This window comes from Leuciscus leuciscus (assembly GCF_965113295.1).
Source record: "Leuciscus leuciscus genome assembly, chromosome: 12".
In the NCBI taxonomy this organism is placed as follows: Eukaryota; Metazoa; Chordata; class Actinopteri; order Cypriniformes; family Leuciscidae; genus Leuciscus; species Leuciscus leuciscus.
The window spans coordinates 30348778-30366319 of NC_138736.1; the positions used below are offsets into that span (position 1 = coordinate 30348778).

Here is a 17542-nt window from a genome sequence, read left to right on the forward strand (position 1 = left end):
GACTTATATATATTGTTTAATCAAAATATAATTTGCCACTCAAAAACATTGTTCATACTAAGGTCTCCAAAGATGACAAAAAATATTAATACTCTACCGTTCAAAAGTTTTGGGTCTATGTTTTTTATTTTTTTTTAAGAAATCTCTTTTGATCACCAAGGCTGCATTTACAGTAAAATATAGTAAAAAACAGCATTGTTGTGAAATATTACGATTTAAAATAACTTTTCTATTTTAATACATTTTAAAATGTTATTTATTCCTGTTATTAAAAAACATTCAGCAGCTATGTTTCTATCTGCCTATTTTTATGCACATTTTTGGCATATTGCATTTAAAAAGGCTGGGTGGAAATGCCAATATGCGTATAAATTCTAAAAACGTATGTGCTCCACTGAGGCGGACAAATTTATCCAATAGGACGACAAGCGCATAAAATCGCACATTTACATAGCGTCACATGATCCTTCAGAAATCATTCTAATATGCTGATTATTATCAATGTTGAAAACAATTGTGCTGCTTAATATTTGGGGGGGGGGGGGGATTCAGGACTCTTTGATAAACAGAACATTAATAGATTAATAGTAACATTAATTGAAATAGAAATCTATTGCAACATTATACATGTCTTTACTGTCACTTTTCATCAATTGAATGTGTCTGCTGAAAAAGAGTATACATTTCTTTCAAAAAAGAAAATGTACAAAACTTTTGAACGATTGTGTATACAGTGAACCTCCAAATGATTCTTCGAAAATGGACACATTGCGTTTACCCAGCTTATGAATAGTCAGAACTTGTCAGATACAGTGCCTTATAAAAATGTAACACAGCACTGTTTGCTGTCATAAAATTGTTAAACATTCTGACCTGAGCTGATTTGAGCTGTTTCTGCTGGTCGATTTTAATCAGTTGGACTCTGGCTCTCTTCAGCAGGTGGAACATCCTCTTATTGGCACCCGAAAGACTCATTCTGGGGGTGTGACCACCTTGCTCCAACATCATCTGAGTATTTTGTGCACTCGTTTCAGTGGTTCCCTCAAGGTTAGAAGTCTCTACTGAAGGAATAAAGGAATTTGCCTCAAGGTTAATGGGAGAACAAAAGAACAGACCAACACACTTGGAAAGGTGAAAAAAAAAATTATTAGCATTACAAAGTGTGTGTCATCTTTAATATTTTATATTAATTATGGTATTACTTGTTTTCATGTAAATTATTTGGTGCTAAATATAGTGTCGTTTTTATAAGCATCTTGGTATACAAATAAGGTTTATTATTCTTATTATGTGTGGCATAATACTTGACAGCAAAAACCCTACCGTTCTCCTTAGCAGGTCCTTCTGCCAAAGACGTCTGATCCGAATGTTCCCCAACACGTATAGTTACTTTCGGCACCACCCCTGGAGAATACATGTCCTGCAATTTGAGATCAGACTTCCTTTCCTGCATATCATGGGTTCCTCCCTCAGCACCTTCCTCTGCTAGCCTGGAGCTCGAACTGGCAATCCGCTGCATCCTTCGTTTTGCCAGACATGCTGTGAGCTTCTTCAACTTCCAGTATATCTTATACTGGTCCGTGGATTGGCCGGGTCTCCCACCCCTCCCACGAGGACCCCCAGAAGTCCTAGAGGAACTCAAAACAGGCTTGACTCCTTGAGATTGCCCCTTTTCTGAAACACTTTTTTCATCATTGTTTGGGATCAGAGGTTCTTGTGCGGTCTTCAGCCTGCTTCCGGAATTGAGGGTTTGGAGATCTATGTTCGGTTTGCCGAGATCCATTGGGATTTCAGAAAGAGCTGGTTTTTTTGGGGAACCTCGTTCTGGGAGAGCAGACATGCGCTCATCATCCATGAACCTCTTTGGGATCTTGATGACGCGGGAAGAACGAGCGCTAACAATTGGTCTGGCAGAGTGTTTAGGTTGTTTAGCTTGGACTTCAGATTTGGACCTCTCCATCTCTCCAAGAGGCTGTTCCTGTCCCTCCACCCGTTGCAGCACATGTGTAGAGCCTGTCTCTGCGCAAACAAGTCGCTGTCTCTTTCTAGGCATGTTAGAGGTCTGCCCTCGTCTGTCAGGTACTTTGCTGGGCACTTCCTTTTGCAGTAAACTTCGACGGCCAAATATACTCTTTCGTCGCCTTACAAAAGGCTTATTTTTGGAAGAACTTAATGAACTGTCACTTAAAGATGCTCCTGCACCTCCGCCAAGTGATTCAAGAGGCTCCGCATCTGCTTCTGCCCTTCTGCCCCCTCTCTGTTTGCCCATTGGTTTTGTGGATACAGCACCTGCCTGATCACTACCAGCTATTTTTTTTGTCCTGTTCCTGTTGGTCTTAGAATATTCTGCTGAAGCTCTTTGGCCTTTGGTGTCTTTTACTCTGGAGGCTCGCTCTTTACCTTTAACCAGTGTTAAAGTCCACACTAATTTGTCCTGCCTCCTCCGGCTTTGTGCTGCACTGGAACCACGTCTCTGTGACCTTCCAGTGATCTCCTCCTTTTCACACGCCCCATCCACCCCATTTTCAGTCTGCAAGGAGGCCAATGGTCCCTCTTTCTGGTTTCTGAGTACCCTGCCATTTCTCTTACTTGAGCTGCCCTGTTTCAGATGTCCATCTTTATCCACAGATGGCCTTTTTGTTTGTGTCGTTTCTTTTTTGGTCATCTTTTTGGTTGCCATTTTAATAACCAATTTGGGCCTCACAGATTTTTGGTCAGTTCTGGATAACCTTCTGCCTTTCAAGTTAGGTTTGTCCAATAATGATGATTTTATATCTAATGCAAGAAAAAAAAAATCAACATTTTATCATTCATAAAAATTAAAAAATTAAAAACTAGAAATACAGGCACAATTTCAATATTAACATTATACACCCTTTGTGTAGAAACTAGAAAGTATTTTATTGAATATTTATTTATTATTTAATTATATTTTAGATAAACACACTAAAATAAAATGCTAGAAAAAAATATTAAAATGTATGAAAAGATTAATTTAAGTTCAAGATATACTTAAAATGAGCATAGGTAATCCAAATGTAAAAATATGTAGAAATGAAACGCACATTTAAATATAAATAAAATACATTGTAATCTGGACTACAACATGCCCTAGATATTATATATATTATTATTGACAGATAACACTTTACAATAAGGTTCTATTAGTTAATTCATTGGTTAATATAAACTAACAATACAAAAAAAACTTCTAAAGCATTTATTAAACCTGTTATAGTATAATAAAGCTCTTTTTTTTGCAACTTATTTCAATATCGTGATAATACCATATACCATGATAAAAGCTTCAGCAATCATGATCGTAACATGAAAATTTTATATGATCAAACAGGAAGTTATGCCCCATTCAGGCTTAAATAATACATCCTCTAAACTTTCACATCCTATTCTCTTAAAGAGACACCATGTTAAATACATAGCTCAGAAAAATTACATAGGAAACAAAAAAATATAAGATAAACACACTTGACTTTAGTAGATCAATTTTGGTCTGAATGACAATTTTTAATATAAAATCTAGCATGTGTAAAAGCGATGTTAGAGTTAACATCATCAAATTGATTAGACATAAAAAACAGCTGAAACACTCACTGGATGAACCTTGTCCTGAACGCAAGGACGACTGACCGTCCACTTTAAAGCCTGTGAAGTCTCCTTCCTGAGAAAGACAGATGGATAAAATATCACCACAAAACTACATGTAGTTTTATATTTTTAATCATTTAGCATCAAATTAATTTAAAATATTATCTGTAGGATTAGACCATTAAGCACTACAGAATCCCTGATGGATTGATAACAGTGTTGTACATAAAAAAATATTTCAACAAAAAACTGTTTCCATGAATACTAAGCCTTCGAACACAACACTCATTTTTTCAATGCGTGACATGGGATTCCTTCTCCATCACTCTAATATAATGAGCAGTGAGAAATGCTGACACAGAAGAGAACAGTCCTCATCACAATACTGAATTAGGTTATAGGTTAGGTTAATAAAAGTGACTGAGTCTGAAAGCTGAGACTGTTTCAGATCAAAAGTAACAAAGCACAATGCTTATTGTGATTTATTGGATGGGAGGCACATTACAAAGTTTTATTTATTCATCAACTGAATACAGCAAATCGACATTGGTTCTTCAAAATGAGAAAAGGTTATTTCCAGGATATTTCCAAAATACACAAAAAAGAATCTTTAAATCGTCAATCTATCAGTTTCTTTCGAATATATCAGGGGAAAATGTCTACAAGAGAGAAACATCAATGCATAAGCCTCCCTTGACATAAACCATTCAATGATACTTACCACTACTCATGAGTCATGAGTCATAAGGATTCAGACTGAAGAAATCAAAGTCAGTTTTTCTTTTCCCCATAAAGCGCAACTGTCCTCTCATGTAAAGATGATGCTGCGTAACCGACTGATTGCAGATACCTCAGAATTTCAAAGCACAGGATCGGATTGCATCAGTCTACAATGTGTGATATAAAAGCTCAACATGAGTCCTATACTGGTTCAGCTTTGAATCAGACTGCATTATGATTCACTGTATTAGCTATGGGAATTTCTGAAAAAGTCCCTATAATTTAAGGTAAACCTAGTAAGGCTGGTGCTCATTACCAAAAATCTAAATGTGGATAAGGGACTGAAACATTGACAGTGTTTACATGTGCACCAAATAATGTGATTATTTCTAATGATCGCAGTACGATGTTTACATGACACAAGCAGAACACTTTACTCCAGTTTACATGCAATTTTCATTATTCTGATTATTTGCTAATAAGTATGCTTATACCACACACACAGTTAGGCATACAGTATGCATGTTACCGGCCATTGTTTTAATCTACTCACATCAAATTCAAAATACATTTTATGGACGTACTGGATATTATGCCTCTGTCATCTGCCCTCGGTGTCTGAGGTACTGAAACCTGGTATTAAACGGCCCCAGGGCTAAATTATGAACAGGGTTTCCACACCTTGGTTAACTTCAAATTCAAGGACTTTTCAAGGCCCTATATCCATGCATGTTTAATTTCAAAAACTTTCCAGGGCCCAGACATTTTTTTTTTTCAGATTCACAAACTTTTAAGGATTTCAAGGACCCGAGGGAACCCTGTATGAAAGACCTCAGTATCGATAAGCTCCGACATTACTAGGGCTCTCAACTTTAGTCGTCTAGTCGACTAATCGGTCGATGCCGTCTTGGTCGACTGACATTCTCATTGGTCGACCAGTGGCATAATTTTTTTTTTTTTTTTCACCAATAAAGAAATTTTCATTGACTTACTCCTTGATATTTATTCCTTTATAAGCAGTTATATATTACTGTATTCTAAATATAATTAGCCTATGTTTTATCCCCAACTTTAAATGCTTTAATTTAGGCTATTTTGTAACAGCGCCACAGTTTAGCGCACCACGTAGAACACTCGGGAACCGCACCTGTGGCGGGCTGCACTGCTGCTTCGCGCTCAGTAAGGAATATAGGTAGTTTTGCTGTATTCATTCAGTTAGAACGCTACTTGTTTTGGCTTTAGTCGACAAAATCTAAATCTTTTGTCTGGCTGCATTTTACAAAAAAAGACGACAAGACTGTGGAGTGCAAGCTATGAGGATAGCTAAATAATGAGGAGAGATATCCACGACTTGCTCGGGCAGCCAAACGCGTGCTCTGCATCCCTGCAACCTCCACTCCTGCAGAGCGCATATTTTCCAAAGCAGGATTTATTGTTAACAAGTCGAGGAGCTGTCTTTTACCCAAGAATGTGGACATGTTAGTGTTTTTGGCCCACAACATAAAAAAGGTGGACTAGGCCTGCAGATAATAAATAATAATAATAATAATGTTTATTTTAGATCTGTAAGTATCCTTAACGGCTTTATTATGCTGACTCAATAGATCGTGTTTTCTTATGTTTTTGTTTTTATTTGTACACTTGACGCGTTTGAAAATAGCCTAAATAATGTAACAAAACGAAAATAAACCTATAGGCCTTCCTACTATACAGCCTATTATTATTAGGATTAATTTTTAAGGCTATTTGGGTTTTTTGTGTGTTTGTTTTAAAACGCCTAACGTAGATCGGCTGGACAAAAGTTAACCCATAGCTTTTGAAAGTAAAGAAGAATATACAGCCTGTATAAACGAGAGCTTTTGTTAGGATTTTTCATTATTTGGCAGTTTTAGCAATTATATTTTTTGTAGCGTGTGGTGTGGTCAGGTGCGCGATTGTGACTGTCACTATAGACCTAGGACAGAGCTCCTCACTTTGCAGTTAAAAAAAACCGAATTGTATTATTATAGTTTTATGTATTATTGATGTTTTTTCGTTGTTGTTTTATAAATGCTCTATGACAATTGTTTAATAAATGTTCAATCAAAATGCAAAACATTGCGTCTTTTTTTTTTTTTTTTTTGACTTATCGTTGCGCAGGACAGGACTTTGGTCGACTAAGCATTTCTTTGGTTAACTACAGCCCTAGACATTACCAGTTCTGCCGGTCAGCACAACAGAAATTAAGAAAATACACATACTATTCACAACCCAGAAGAAACAGATCTCTCTCAGGCGGAGCTACAGACCCGCACAGCACGAAAGGCCCCTGTAATTTCGCTCTAAATCTAAAAAACATTGTGGATAACTCAGTAAATATATTCATCCTTGACATTTAATATTTTGGCTTTCACCACTATTTGTGTTTGTCTTTTTTCAGAAAAAAATATTAAAGTCCTAAACCTGCAAGGTACCAACACAATAAACACACAGCAACATATGTCTAATGTTTGTTAGCGATAAAATCCCAGAATTTTGTCAATATCACATACCCCTCGCTAAAAGTTAAATTGAGTACAGCGACTATAATAAACAACCTAAGAACAACTAAGGTCAAATTAGGGATCTCTCAATCATCATGATATTACATTGCAAAGAAAACTGCAGAGCTTTGATCATAAAACTAATCATTTAAATATCACCATACTAATATATTATTATTATTAGGAGAAACAGAATGACAACTAACATTTATGCATTTTTATAGTAGTCTGCTATACCGAAAAATCTAAAAATCTCATTGATTTACATTACAAGTAGCTACCAGAATATTATCTTTTTGGTATAGCCTATTAATTACAGAATCTGCATCAAATTAAACTATTTTGTTCAGTTTGGGCCTCTGAGCAAAAAAAAAGGTGTTGTTTTTTTCTCCTCGAGTGAGCGATCCATATTCTGTTATTCTATCTAGATCATACTACAAGTTTTAAATATTTTGTCTAAAGTTTCAACAAATGGTTTAATTAATTAAAGAAATCGATTTTCTGACTATTGTTTCATAAGTCTGGCTTTGCAGGACTTATCACCAACTTGGCAAAATTAAAAGTGGATATTTAATAGTGTATTAGTAAATGTTATAATATTAACTAAGATTAATAAATGCTGAAGAAGTATTGTTCATTCTTAGTTCATGTTGACTAAAGTAGTTAACTAATGTTAACTAATTAACCTTATTGTAAAGTGTTACCGAAGCAATTAACTTGTTTGTAAACAATGCTACCTGACGTTGTACAAAAGGATCTGGGATTTATATATATATATATTACAACCATGCAATATTTCTACTCATCCAATGGCGATTCCTGACAGAATACATCATTAGTTACTGTATCTTATTTCTGATGCACACCACGCCTACTTGGCATTAATATAAATAACTAATATTAACTATTCAGACAAACAGGCCCGTCAGCAACACTGACATTAAGTCTTAAAGCAGATGACTATACACTAACTCCCTCATAACTAATTAGCGGACACCACACCTTCACTGACCCACGCACAATCCCCGTAGCCACGGCAACACCGTCAACCACAGTTAAACACCCGCCATGTGAACGCCACAGCCCGGCAAAAGCCCACCATATGACGGGCGTCCCTTTAAGTACTTTTCATCTCTGTAATCTGTAAAGCTCACGACCGTGCAACTGTAATCAGGCGGATGCATCTCTGCAGGAACTGACACCAGCCACTCAGCGACATGCTGTTGATGCACTTGCTGTGAATTATTAGCACGATCGGGCGAATCGCTCACCTCATCGCTCCCGCTCGTGCAGAATCCCGCCTCGCGCTGGAGCCTGTGTTTCTCCGCCAGCCCGAGCAAACACGACAGTGACGGATCCTCTCTCAGCGTAGCTCCAACGTCGACGGGCCTCGGCCCTTTTCTGTCTTCATCCCTCACCCGACCGATATGAGAGCGTTTCTCCGTCCTCAACAGACTCCGAGACGTCCATGGCCGACCTGGGAAACGGCAGCGAACGGTGGCGGAGGTGTTTATGGTTGTTACAACAGCCGAGGCTGGTAATCCGCCTCCTGCTGCCGCCATTATTACATACCACAACAACAACTACGGCGCTTGAGCTCTCGAGAGGAACAAGATGGAAAGGCGCGAGATAGCGGAGGAAACGAACGGCATTATGGGAGATGAAGTGTTTTTCTTTTTTTGGCCGTTTGCCGTTGAATATAATGAAGCGTCATTCTGTAAACACTTCTTAAATAATATATATTCAACAGTTTAATCATACAAAGCAGTTTATGGAAATTTAAAAAAATCTGAAATAAATACAAAGTTTGCATGTGTGTTTTATGTTTTATATCATTTGATACATTTAATATATAAATTGAATACAGCAGCCTATTATATATAGTGAGAATATGGAGCTCACACTCGTGGAGGGAAAAAACACCTGCAATTTTTTTCCAGAGGCCTAAACTGAGCAAATGCAATATGTAATTTGATGCACTTGCTGTTGTTTATATGGCCAAAAATTGAAATAAAATTCTGATACATTGTAATGTAAATCAATGAGAACATTATAACAGTATAGCAAGACAACTTACATAAAATGCATAAATATCCCAATAGCATAAGATTATATATAAATGCTTTTGGTTTTTAAAGCCCTGTTTTAATTGTGGGGGGCAAAACATAATAATAATTAATATTATAAGAATAGTAAACAAAATAATCCAATGCAAGTCAATTCAATGATGATTGAGAGATGTGCATAATCATTCTTCAAAAGTCTGTTGAATCATATTTGATACTTTTAACATGATTTTTCTAAAAATGACATAGGTCTATGGACAATTAGGCAAACCTAAGTTGCTTCTCTGCAGTAAATGTTTATCTTGAAATATTACTTACAATGGCTATAAAAGTTATTTTGCAGCAGAGTTGATAATTTAGAGCTCTTAGAAATTAAAGTATCGAATATGACACAGCATATTTGTCAACTGTATCATATTTGATACTTTAATTTCTAAGTGTTCTAAATGATCAACTCTGCTGCAAACCCTGTTGCACACAATCTACAACATGCCTTCTGTTCTCTTAGTAAAAAAACACGTGTCTTTCTGCTGTGAAATCTTTATTGATTTTAATTAAGTAAACGTAAGAATGACTTTTATAGCTATTGTAAGTAATTAGTATTTGTGAATGTGAATCATTTGAAGCCTAATGAATTATTTTGTCATTTGCACTAGCAGAACGTTTTGGGTTGGGGAAAAGTAAAATCTTAACAATATTTCATGAATATACATACACACAAATTGATACTACATCTAGGCAACTCTCTCGCTCTCTCTCGGCTGCTCCCGTTAGAGGTCGCCATTGCGTAAACATCCGCAGTTATCTGGCCACTTCTAAGCATAGACTGCTTCTAAGGTAACTACCAATCACTATTTCAAAAAAAGCAAAAATTTTCTCAAATAAATACATACATTAATAAAAATCATCAATCACGATCATTTAAATCAGGTATTTCCCGTGAACTAGCGATATTTATATTTTTACCAGAAACCTTTGCAAAGTGTGTCGTCACAGCCTCGTTAGCGCAGTAGGTAGCGCGTCAGTCTCATAATCTGAAGGTCGTGAGTTCGATCCTCACACGGGGCAGGACTACGTTTTATCTTCAACAAGTGAATTAGAAGTCTACTTATAGGTAATATATGATTCGTGGAGGAATCTGATTCTGTGAGAGGTTTGATTTGAGAAAACTATTAGATAAATAAGCAAAAACAAATATATATATGGATAATATTCCATCTTTAACTACAGCAGAATGTATGATCTTTTGAGCACATCATAAGTTTCTTTTTATTAGACTAAATTTTAAGGTTTTTTTTATGGCTTATTAATAGAAGGGTTTATAATGAGGTTCCAATTGCAATAAATGATCAACTTTAAGCATAAATACCATTTTAAAAAATCCCTAAAAATCAATTATGAATAAATTCATGCTCCATTGCTCATGTAAAAATGTTGAGTAATGTTTACAAACCAGTTCAGGTCCATTGTCATGCAATTAATGATTTTATTGCAGCACAGTAATTATATTTAGGTTGGAAGCATTAAAATCACAAAAATAGTTAAATTAAAGGAGCAATGTAGCCGAATGTGCATTGGTGATCCCACCCTTCAGAACTTCTTCCTCCCTGAACTCTGCTTTAACAGTTCAGCTTTCCATTCAGCAAAGGGTTTTGTGTCTGTCTCCTGACAATACCAGTAACCATAATACCGCCGATAAGTTGATGTTATCCTCTGTTTATTGCACTTTCTGCACTGGATATATCGTCGTACAAACTTTTCCTTGACCAGTTTTCTCTTCCAATAGTATTGTGTGGTGAAAGGAACAGGAACCGAATGGCAACTTGCTGGTGGTGGTGCATCAATCTTTTGTGTGGAAGGTGTTAAAACCACCATCATTTGTTTTGACAGAGAAGGACCAGAAAGCAAGAGGGGCAAAGTCAAGGATGAACCTGACTGGGTTTCAGCAAGAACTGAAGAACTCAAGAACTGGGGAGGCTTTTTCTTGAGTTGTGTTGTTGTTTTCCATCACAGTGTCTGGAGGCAAGTTTGAAATGAGGGGCTTGTCATCACAATAAATCTCCATACTATCCTCTTCTTTTATGGAAACAACCTTCTCTGGATCCGTCATTTCATTCGCCAGTGAGGATGTGTTAGGTGCAAAGAGATCCTCCACCTGAAACTGGGAACCTCTGCTTATTCTGGAAAAGATTGAATGATGCATATTAATATTTTTAAAGTGTATACTTGACATACCACCAAAACGTTGTGGAAAGCTTAAGTATATTATGCACACATTAATGGAGAATATTCTAACGGAGATGGGGCGGACTGCTGTGTGATCGTCCAATCCCAGACGTCCTCTTCTTTGGAATAGCTCTCACTTCTGGCCACTTGGACGTCAGTGTTTTCCATCTGTCTAATGATAAAATTGCTGTCCTGGAACGCATTGCCATTCTGCCGGAACAGGTACTCCAACCCAATCAGCTCACCTAAAACACAAGGAAGTTGAAAATAAATGAATTGGCCACCAACGAAAAAAGGAACACATACAATCACGTTTTAAGCAAGTTTTATTAATTGTCTGGAATTAGTATGTAACTTACCAGTGTATTTACTTGTACTAGTAGTAGACAGAACCTTCTTTTGAAACACCTCCTCTTCAAGCTGGTTGACAGCATGCTGAAGAAAAGATGAGGTTGCCTTCAGGCTCTCAGAGGTAACAGCAGTAGCTTCATTCCACCTTGCCAATGCATCCAACAAGTAGATTTGGAAAAATGTAGAACAAGTTGGCACTCCTGAAATAAAATACATAAACTATGTTTGCACATTTTCTGTATTGTGTATGCACTTGATTTACTGTATAAATAGTGTACATTGTTCATTGTGTAATGGAACATAAAATTAAGTGTGCTGAGTGACGACATAGCATTGCAGTGGCAATGAGTTGCCCAATAATTTGCATTAAGATAAATTAATGTCAAAATAAAATGTCATTTATAAATGAATGAAAAAAAAACACTGATGAGATTTTACAACAGAATTTAAGTGCCAACATCTATTTTTATTTATTTATTTGGTTGTTTTATGTCAGAATCTAGGGCGACTGTCAAGGCAAGAATGGGTTAAATTAGTTAAAAACGAAGTAAATACACTAAGAAAAAGATAGAAAGTAGAAAAAGGATAAAGAAAATGGATAAATAATTTTCATACAGAAAAAAAAAAAAAAAATTTTTTAAATATCCTATTGACGCTTTAATAAACTTCATTTATGTTCTAAATAATATCATCGTTTGATGATAGTGAATGCAGTATTATAATCCAAAACCTTTTTTCAAGAATAAAAGTAACATTGTAAGAATAAAATCATAAAGCTTTAAGAGTCAAGTTGTGAAGTTACCAGAATACATAATTAGTCCTGACATTAAAGGGATAGTTCACTTTGAAATTAAATTTTGGTATGTTTTAGCTTACCTCAAGGGCATCCAAGATGTAGGTGTCTTTTTTTCCGCAGTAGTTTCAATTTTTATATTTTTAGGTCAAACCGTTCTTGTCTGTCAGTCATATAATGCAGGTCTATGGTCACTGTCTCAAAGAGCATGCACAGAGTCCAAATTAAAACAATTCCCCATCGTCCAAATTAAACAATTCCCCATCGTAAGTACACATTGATGGCGTAAGACACGAAACGAGCGGTTTGTGTGAGAAAACGAACAGTATTTATATCGTTTTTACCTCTTGTACACAGCCACGTCCAAGTGATCTGAGAGCGCGGGCGGGTATAGATATATACAATAGAAGTCGCCTTGGCTACTGCAGTTCATTGGAACGAAACCGTAGCCAATGCGACATCTAGTGTATATATCTATACCCGCCCGCGCTCTCAGATCACTTGGACGTGGCTGTGTACAAGAGGTAAAAACTATATAAATACTGTTCGTTTTCTCACACAAACCGCTCGTTTCGTGTCTTGGGCCATCAATGTGTACTTACGATGAGGAATTGTTTAATTTGGACGACGGGGAATTGTTTTAATTTGGACTCTGTGCATGCTCTTTGAGACAGTGACCATCGACCTGCATTATATGACTGACAGACAAGAACGGTTTGACCTAAAAATATCAAAATTGAAACTACTGCGGAAAAAAAGACACCTACATCTTGGATGCCCTTGAGGTAAGCTAAAACATACCAAAAATTAATTTCAAAGCGAACTATCCCTTTAAAGGCATGATATTGTGTGAAAAAAGTAGAAATATTTTGAGCTACAAAACAGCTACCATTCAAGGGGTTGAAGATCAACCAAAACAGATGCCACATACAACTTTTGCTGGATCAGATTGTTACAATAATGTGTTGCATTTTCAAATCAAACTCCATCTTTTTTACTTCAATACTGTTTTTACCTGGAATGAGCTGGTTCAGATGCTGGTAGAAGGATTCAACAGAGGTGGAACCTCTGACACATTTGTAGGTTGGCAGAATGTGGCCTCCCACCACCAGTGTCCCAGTCTGCTCGTAGAGTTGTACACCAAAAGGATCCACTATACACGGCACATGTTTCTTCTGCAAATCCCATATCTCAGCCATTCTGTTGGAACTAAAGAGCGGCACTCCCGACGAATCCCATCCCGACCTGCCATCATAGAGCTGAATGAGCGTTGTGATGCGTTCTTCGATGTCTCTTGCATCGCGCGTGGTTCGCCTACAGTGGAGGGCTAGCTCGCTTTTGCTGAGGTGATGCATTAGATCATCATCAGAAGGCTGCAGGATATCAAACTTGAGCATGGTACGTTTCGCCTCCTTCAGCTGCTTCAAGTCCTCCTCATCCCATTCGAAAATACAATGGCTTAGGCGGTCCATGAAGGTCGCGTATATCTGATGCGACTCTGACGTGCAGCCTGCAGCAATCCGCCCCATGAATTCCGAGATATCCAACCTGACCTCCATGTCCTTCCAGTCTATGAACATTGTCCTAAGAAAGTTGGACTCGCAGCAGTCTCTATCGACATACAGAATCTCAGGAGGAGCCACAGCGGCTTCCTTGTACCTATGTATGACACCTGAGATCATCGATTCAAGACCGAAGTCTTTGTTTTCTGTAAGCACTGACATAATAACCTGCCCTTGTTCGTTGGCGACACTGGTCGCCCAAGTTCCTGAGAAGTTCCTGAGAAACTTCTTGGTGGAACCCATCTTTAGCACGCGGCCAAACTGTGAGGTTATGCTGGTCTTTATCTCATTCATTCGGTGAAGTACATCCAGAGCAAACACTTGCCTCAACCAACAGTGTTTAGGAAGAGGAAGCATGGCAGGTGGACTTTGAAACGTCACAGGATGGGCAAAGCCTTTGCAATCTGTCAGATACTGTACAGTCTTTTGCAGCCATTCCTTAGTGTGATGTTCCTCAAGTTTCTTCTGGATTTGGCTGATCCCCAGACATCTCTGACGGTTAAGGCGAACGACCATCATGTCACATGCCCCCTGTGATGCAAGAATGCAAGGGAACTGAACTCTGTGTCCAATATCAAGTTGTGACACTATATCGTGACTCCAGCTAATCACTTCCCGCTTGCATTTCCCACAAACCAGACACTCGGATGCCATGAAGTATGACCTTTCTACGTCGACTACCTGTCTGAGCTCCTGGTGCAGACCTGTTGATGTGAGCTTTTCCTTCACGCAGTCTGAACGTGGACAGGTAAGCTCGACGTTCCACAGCTTTCGTGGCATCCAGAGAAACAATACATGACCAAAGTAGCGTCCCATCTCTGGCTCCTCGGTTAAGGTTAGAGGCGGGAATGGCGGGTACCACCACAATTTATCTATCCTAGCATAGTCCATTTCAGGCTGCTTTTCTGGAGACCACCTAAACATGGCCTTTGACACCCAAGTGTGATTGGCAGGGGGCAAAGTGCGAATCCAGCTCAGAGGAAGACAAATTCTTTTACCTGAAACAATAAATGAGATTAACTATAAGCAAATTCAGTTGGAAGTGAGCATCCCAATGCCTTTCTCACTCCAAAGGGCAGAGCTCTTGAGGTGGGGCCTTTGGAGGGAGGAGGGCACATGTGTGTCATTATGAAGCCTTTTGTTAATCTTCGAATCGGAACACAAATAAGGATTTTTTTAAGGAAATCTGAGAGCTCTCTGTCCCTCCATAGACTTCTACACAACTACCACTTTGGCGCTTGAAAAGTTCATAAAGACATTTTAAAACTAATCCATATGAATCAAGCGACTTGATCTCTTTATCTAATGAACAGTTTAATTTAGGCTTTTATTCACATATAAACATTGATCAGATCGAGTCTCTTCAGATAATTTGGACTAAACCGCCGATTCATACGGGTTAGTTTTACGTTATAAAACCAGACCCAGTCATAAAGACCATTCATTTCTATTTTTAACTTAAAAGACTAAACAAATATCTTGTTTCTCAGGAGAAAGTCATTAAAATCATGCTAAAATCATTAAAAGCATGTTGAAATCATCAATTCAGCTCTTTGAACAAAGATTCCAGTGAACAAGAGACATTTGACATTCTGGAGTCGTCACTAACAAAAGATCAGACCATAAACATGACAAGCTGTTAGAGCCAATATATAAAATTAAATAAAAAGATGTCAAAATTATTTCATAGGAGAATTGGCAAACTTATGTGTTGAACATGAGCCAGTCCATGTTCGTTAACTTCGCAACTCGACCATGGGGCTCAGGCTCTGAAATCTTACCAATTATGTCACTCCGCGAGTAGTAAATGGTATCTTCTTTGTCAGGCCACTGGAAGGCATTCTTGTTTCCATGAACAGGATAAAGATGAACTGGACTAAAGGACACATCACGTTCTTCGGGTGATGGGGGAGTAATATCCAAAATGGCTGCCAGATCCTTCTTCTTCCTGTTCCTTGCCTTTATCTTCTTCCATTCCTCACGAAGCTTTGCTCTCTTATGTTTTGGGAGGCTGGTTATATTTTGTGGTTGAATTTCTCCTTTAGCTTTCTTTTCTTGATATCTGTTGATGGAACAGAGACAGCTGTTACATGTTTTCTATACAAGTGTACGTCTTAGAGAATGTTTCACCAACTCAATTTCCCTATTATAAACTTATTTACTTTCTCCTTCTCTCCCTCAGGATCTCCTCATGCCTGGCTTCATCCTGTGCTAACCTTTCCCGGTACCTCCTCGTCCTTTCTTTGCTCATGCCTAAAAACGGACAAAAATCACTTTAAAAACAATGATCAGTGACTGTTAACATACACATACAACAAACAAATGAAGACAGATATATATTTATATGTTTAATATATGTATAATATAGGTATATTATGTATAATGAAGACATATATATATTTATGTTTAATACATGTATAATATGGGCATATTATATATAATATTTACAATATTTGTTTAATATATATATAGAGAGAGAGACAGAGATATATTTATATTTATGTTTAATATTGCAAACATAACAGACAAGAATCTAGCTAGACATCCGACTTAATTAGCCTATGTCACACTACAGGACGGGCTGTCACACCACAGGACTCTTTCACCTTTGCAGCCATTTTGAGTCATTGCTATACAAGACTGACCTACAGTAACTGAATAAGTTCATTGTTTTAAACCTGAATATGATTCTTTTTTTTTTTTTTTACTCGAACTAGATCAGTCACACCACAGGACTATCAAAAATGGACACGTTCATGGTCTGACAGAAATTATGAAATTTATCAAATTAATAAGAAATTAACACTAACCTTTTAACCTCCTTAGCACCATGTACAGTAAAAGAGCTTAGCACACTATGTTAGCACATCCAAACATCTGGGGGACTTCCTGGTAGGGGGCTTGACTAAAGGACCCCTATGGCTGTCCATGTAACTGCCAGTACAAAAATCGAATATCCTATGTCACACTGCAGGACAGCATTTGTGTTTCAAAACGAAATGTACTGTAAATATTATTTTAGTACTTTTAAGCATTTTGAAAACTTAAGTTAATTAAGTAAATACATACAAAATAATGCCAAGGTATTTATTAGCTGCTCCAAACATATCTGCTTTATTTTACTAATATTTACATTTGATGAGTCATCAATGTTACAGTAACACCGCAGGACATTTTTCTCTTCACCTTGAAATATGAACAACACCAAATACATTTTACGTCCCAAAATCATAATATTGAAATAAAATGATGTTCTATGCCCCACTGGCATGCATGTGTTGTTTTAGTTGAGGGGGCTGAAGCAGCACGGACAGAACAACAGAGCGAAGTTTGGGGGAAAAGATGAACTAATAAATTATTTTTTAAATCATTAATTTACAGATATATCCCAACCCGACCATAACTTAAAGCTGCAGGATTGAGCAACTGCGTTTGGAAACCCACTGAACTGAACGAGGCTACTTGTCGATAAAAACAATCCCAGTAACTCAGTTAGTACTGAGAAACAGATTATCTTACCTTTGACAACGCGACAAAAAGGCACAAATGTAAAATCGAGGATGTCCAAAAGCTGAAGAGTTTCTCTGATAAATCAACGTTAAAACAAGTGGTTGGTTCGAGAACAAACGATTGATTGGCTGATTCTTGGTTGGTATAATTATAGAAGTCTTGTGATTGATTCATAAATGCTATTTG

General features: G+C 37.4%; 2 protein-coding genes across 7 annotated transcripts in view; both read right to left on the bottom strand.

Annotated features, from left to right (window-relative positions):
• kmt2ba (lysine (K)-specific methyltransferase 2Ba) overlaps window positions 1–8623 on the bottom strand; it is a 34099-nt gene extending 25476 nt beyond the window's left edge. Inside the window, exons 1-4 of one of the 4 annotated variants that reach the window (XM_082185253.1) lie at window positions 8120–8623; window positions 3613–3679; window positions 1324–2775; window positions 874–1058 (exon numbers count right to left, since the gene is read on the bottom strand). In XM_082185253.1, the coding sequence (XP_082041379.1) occupies window positions 874–1058; window positions 1324–2775; window positions 3613–3679; window positions 8120–8410 (1995 nt within the window). In that variant the 5' untranslated portion in view covers window positions 8411–8623. Of the gene's footprint in view, window positions 1–873; window positions 1062–1323; window positions 2776–3612; window positions 3680–8119 lie in introns of all 4 variants that reach the window. The other 3 variants (XM_082185252.1, XM_082185254.1, XM_082185255.1) reach the window with 3 other exon arrangements.
• A 1753-nt stretch (window positions 8624–10376) lies between these two features.
• LOC309510473 (uncharacterized protein) lies at window positions 10377–16763 on the bottom strand. Of its 3 annotated transcripts, none has more exons than XM_082185257.1 (7): window positions 16657–16763; window positions 16009–16099; window positions 15628–15908; window positions 13300–14844; window positions 11500–11691; window positions 11211–11385; window positions 10377–11094 (listed from the first exon to the last, which is right to left on the bottom strand). In XM_082185257.1, exons 1-7 carry the CDS (start codon window positions 16676–16678, stop codon window positions 10857–10859), a joined length of 2544 nt encoding a protein of 847 aa, XP_082041383.1. In that variant the 5' UTR covers window positions 16679–16763; the 3' UTR covers window positions 10377–10856. The 3 variants fall into 3 exon arrangements, with proteins under 3 accessions (XP_082041383.1, XP_082041382.1, XP_082041384.1); XM_082185256.1 differs by having other exon boundaries at window positions 11190–11385; XM_082185258.1 differs by having other exon boundaries at window positions 11190–11385; window positions 16009–16106; window positions 16657–16738.
• Between the last annotated feature and the right edge of the window lie 779 nt (window positions 16764–17542).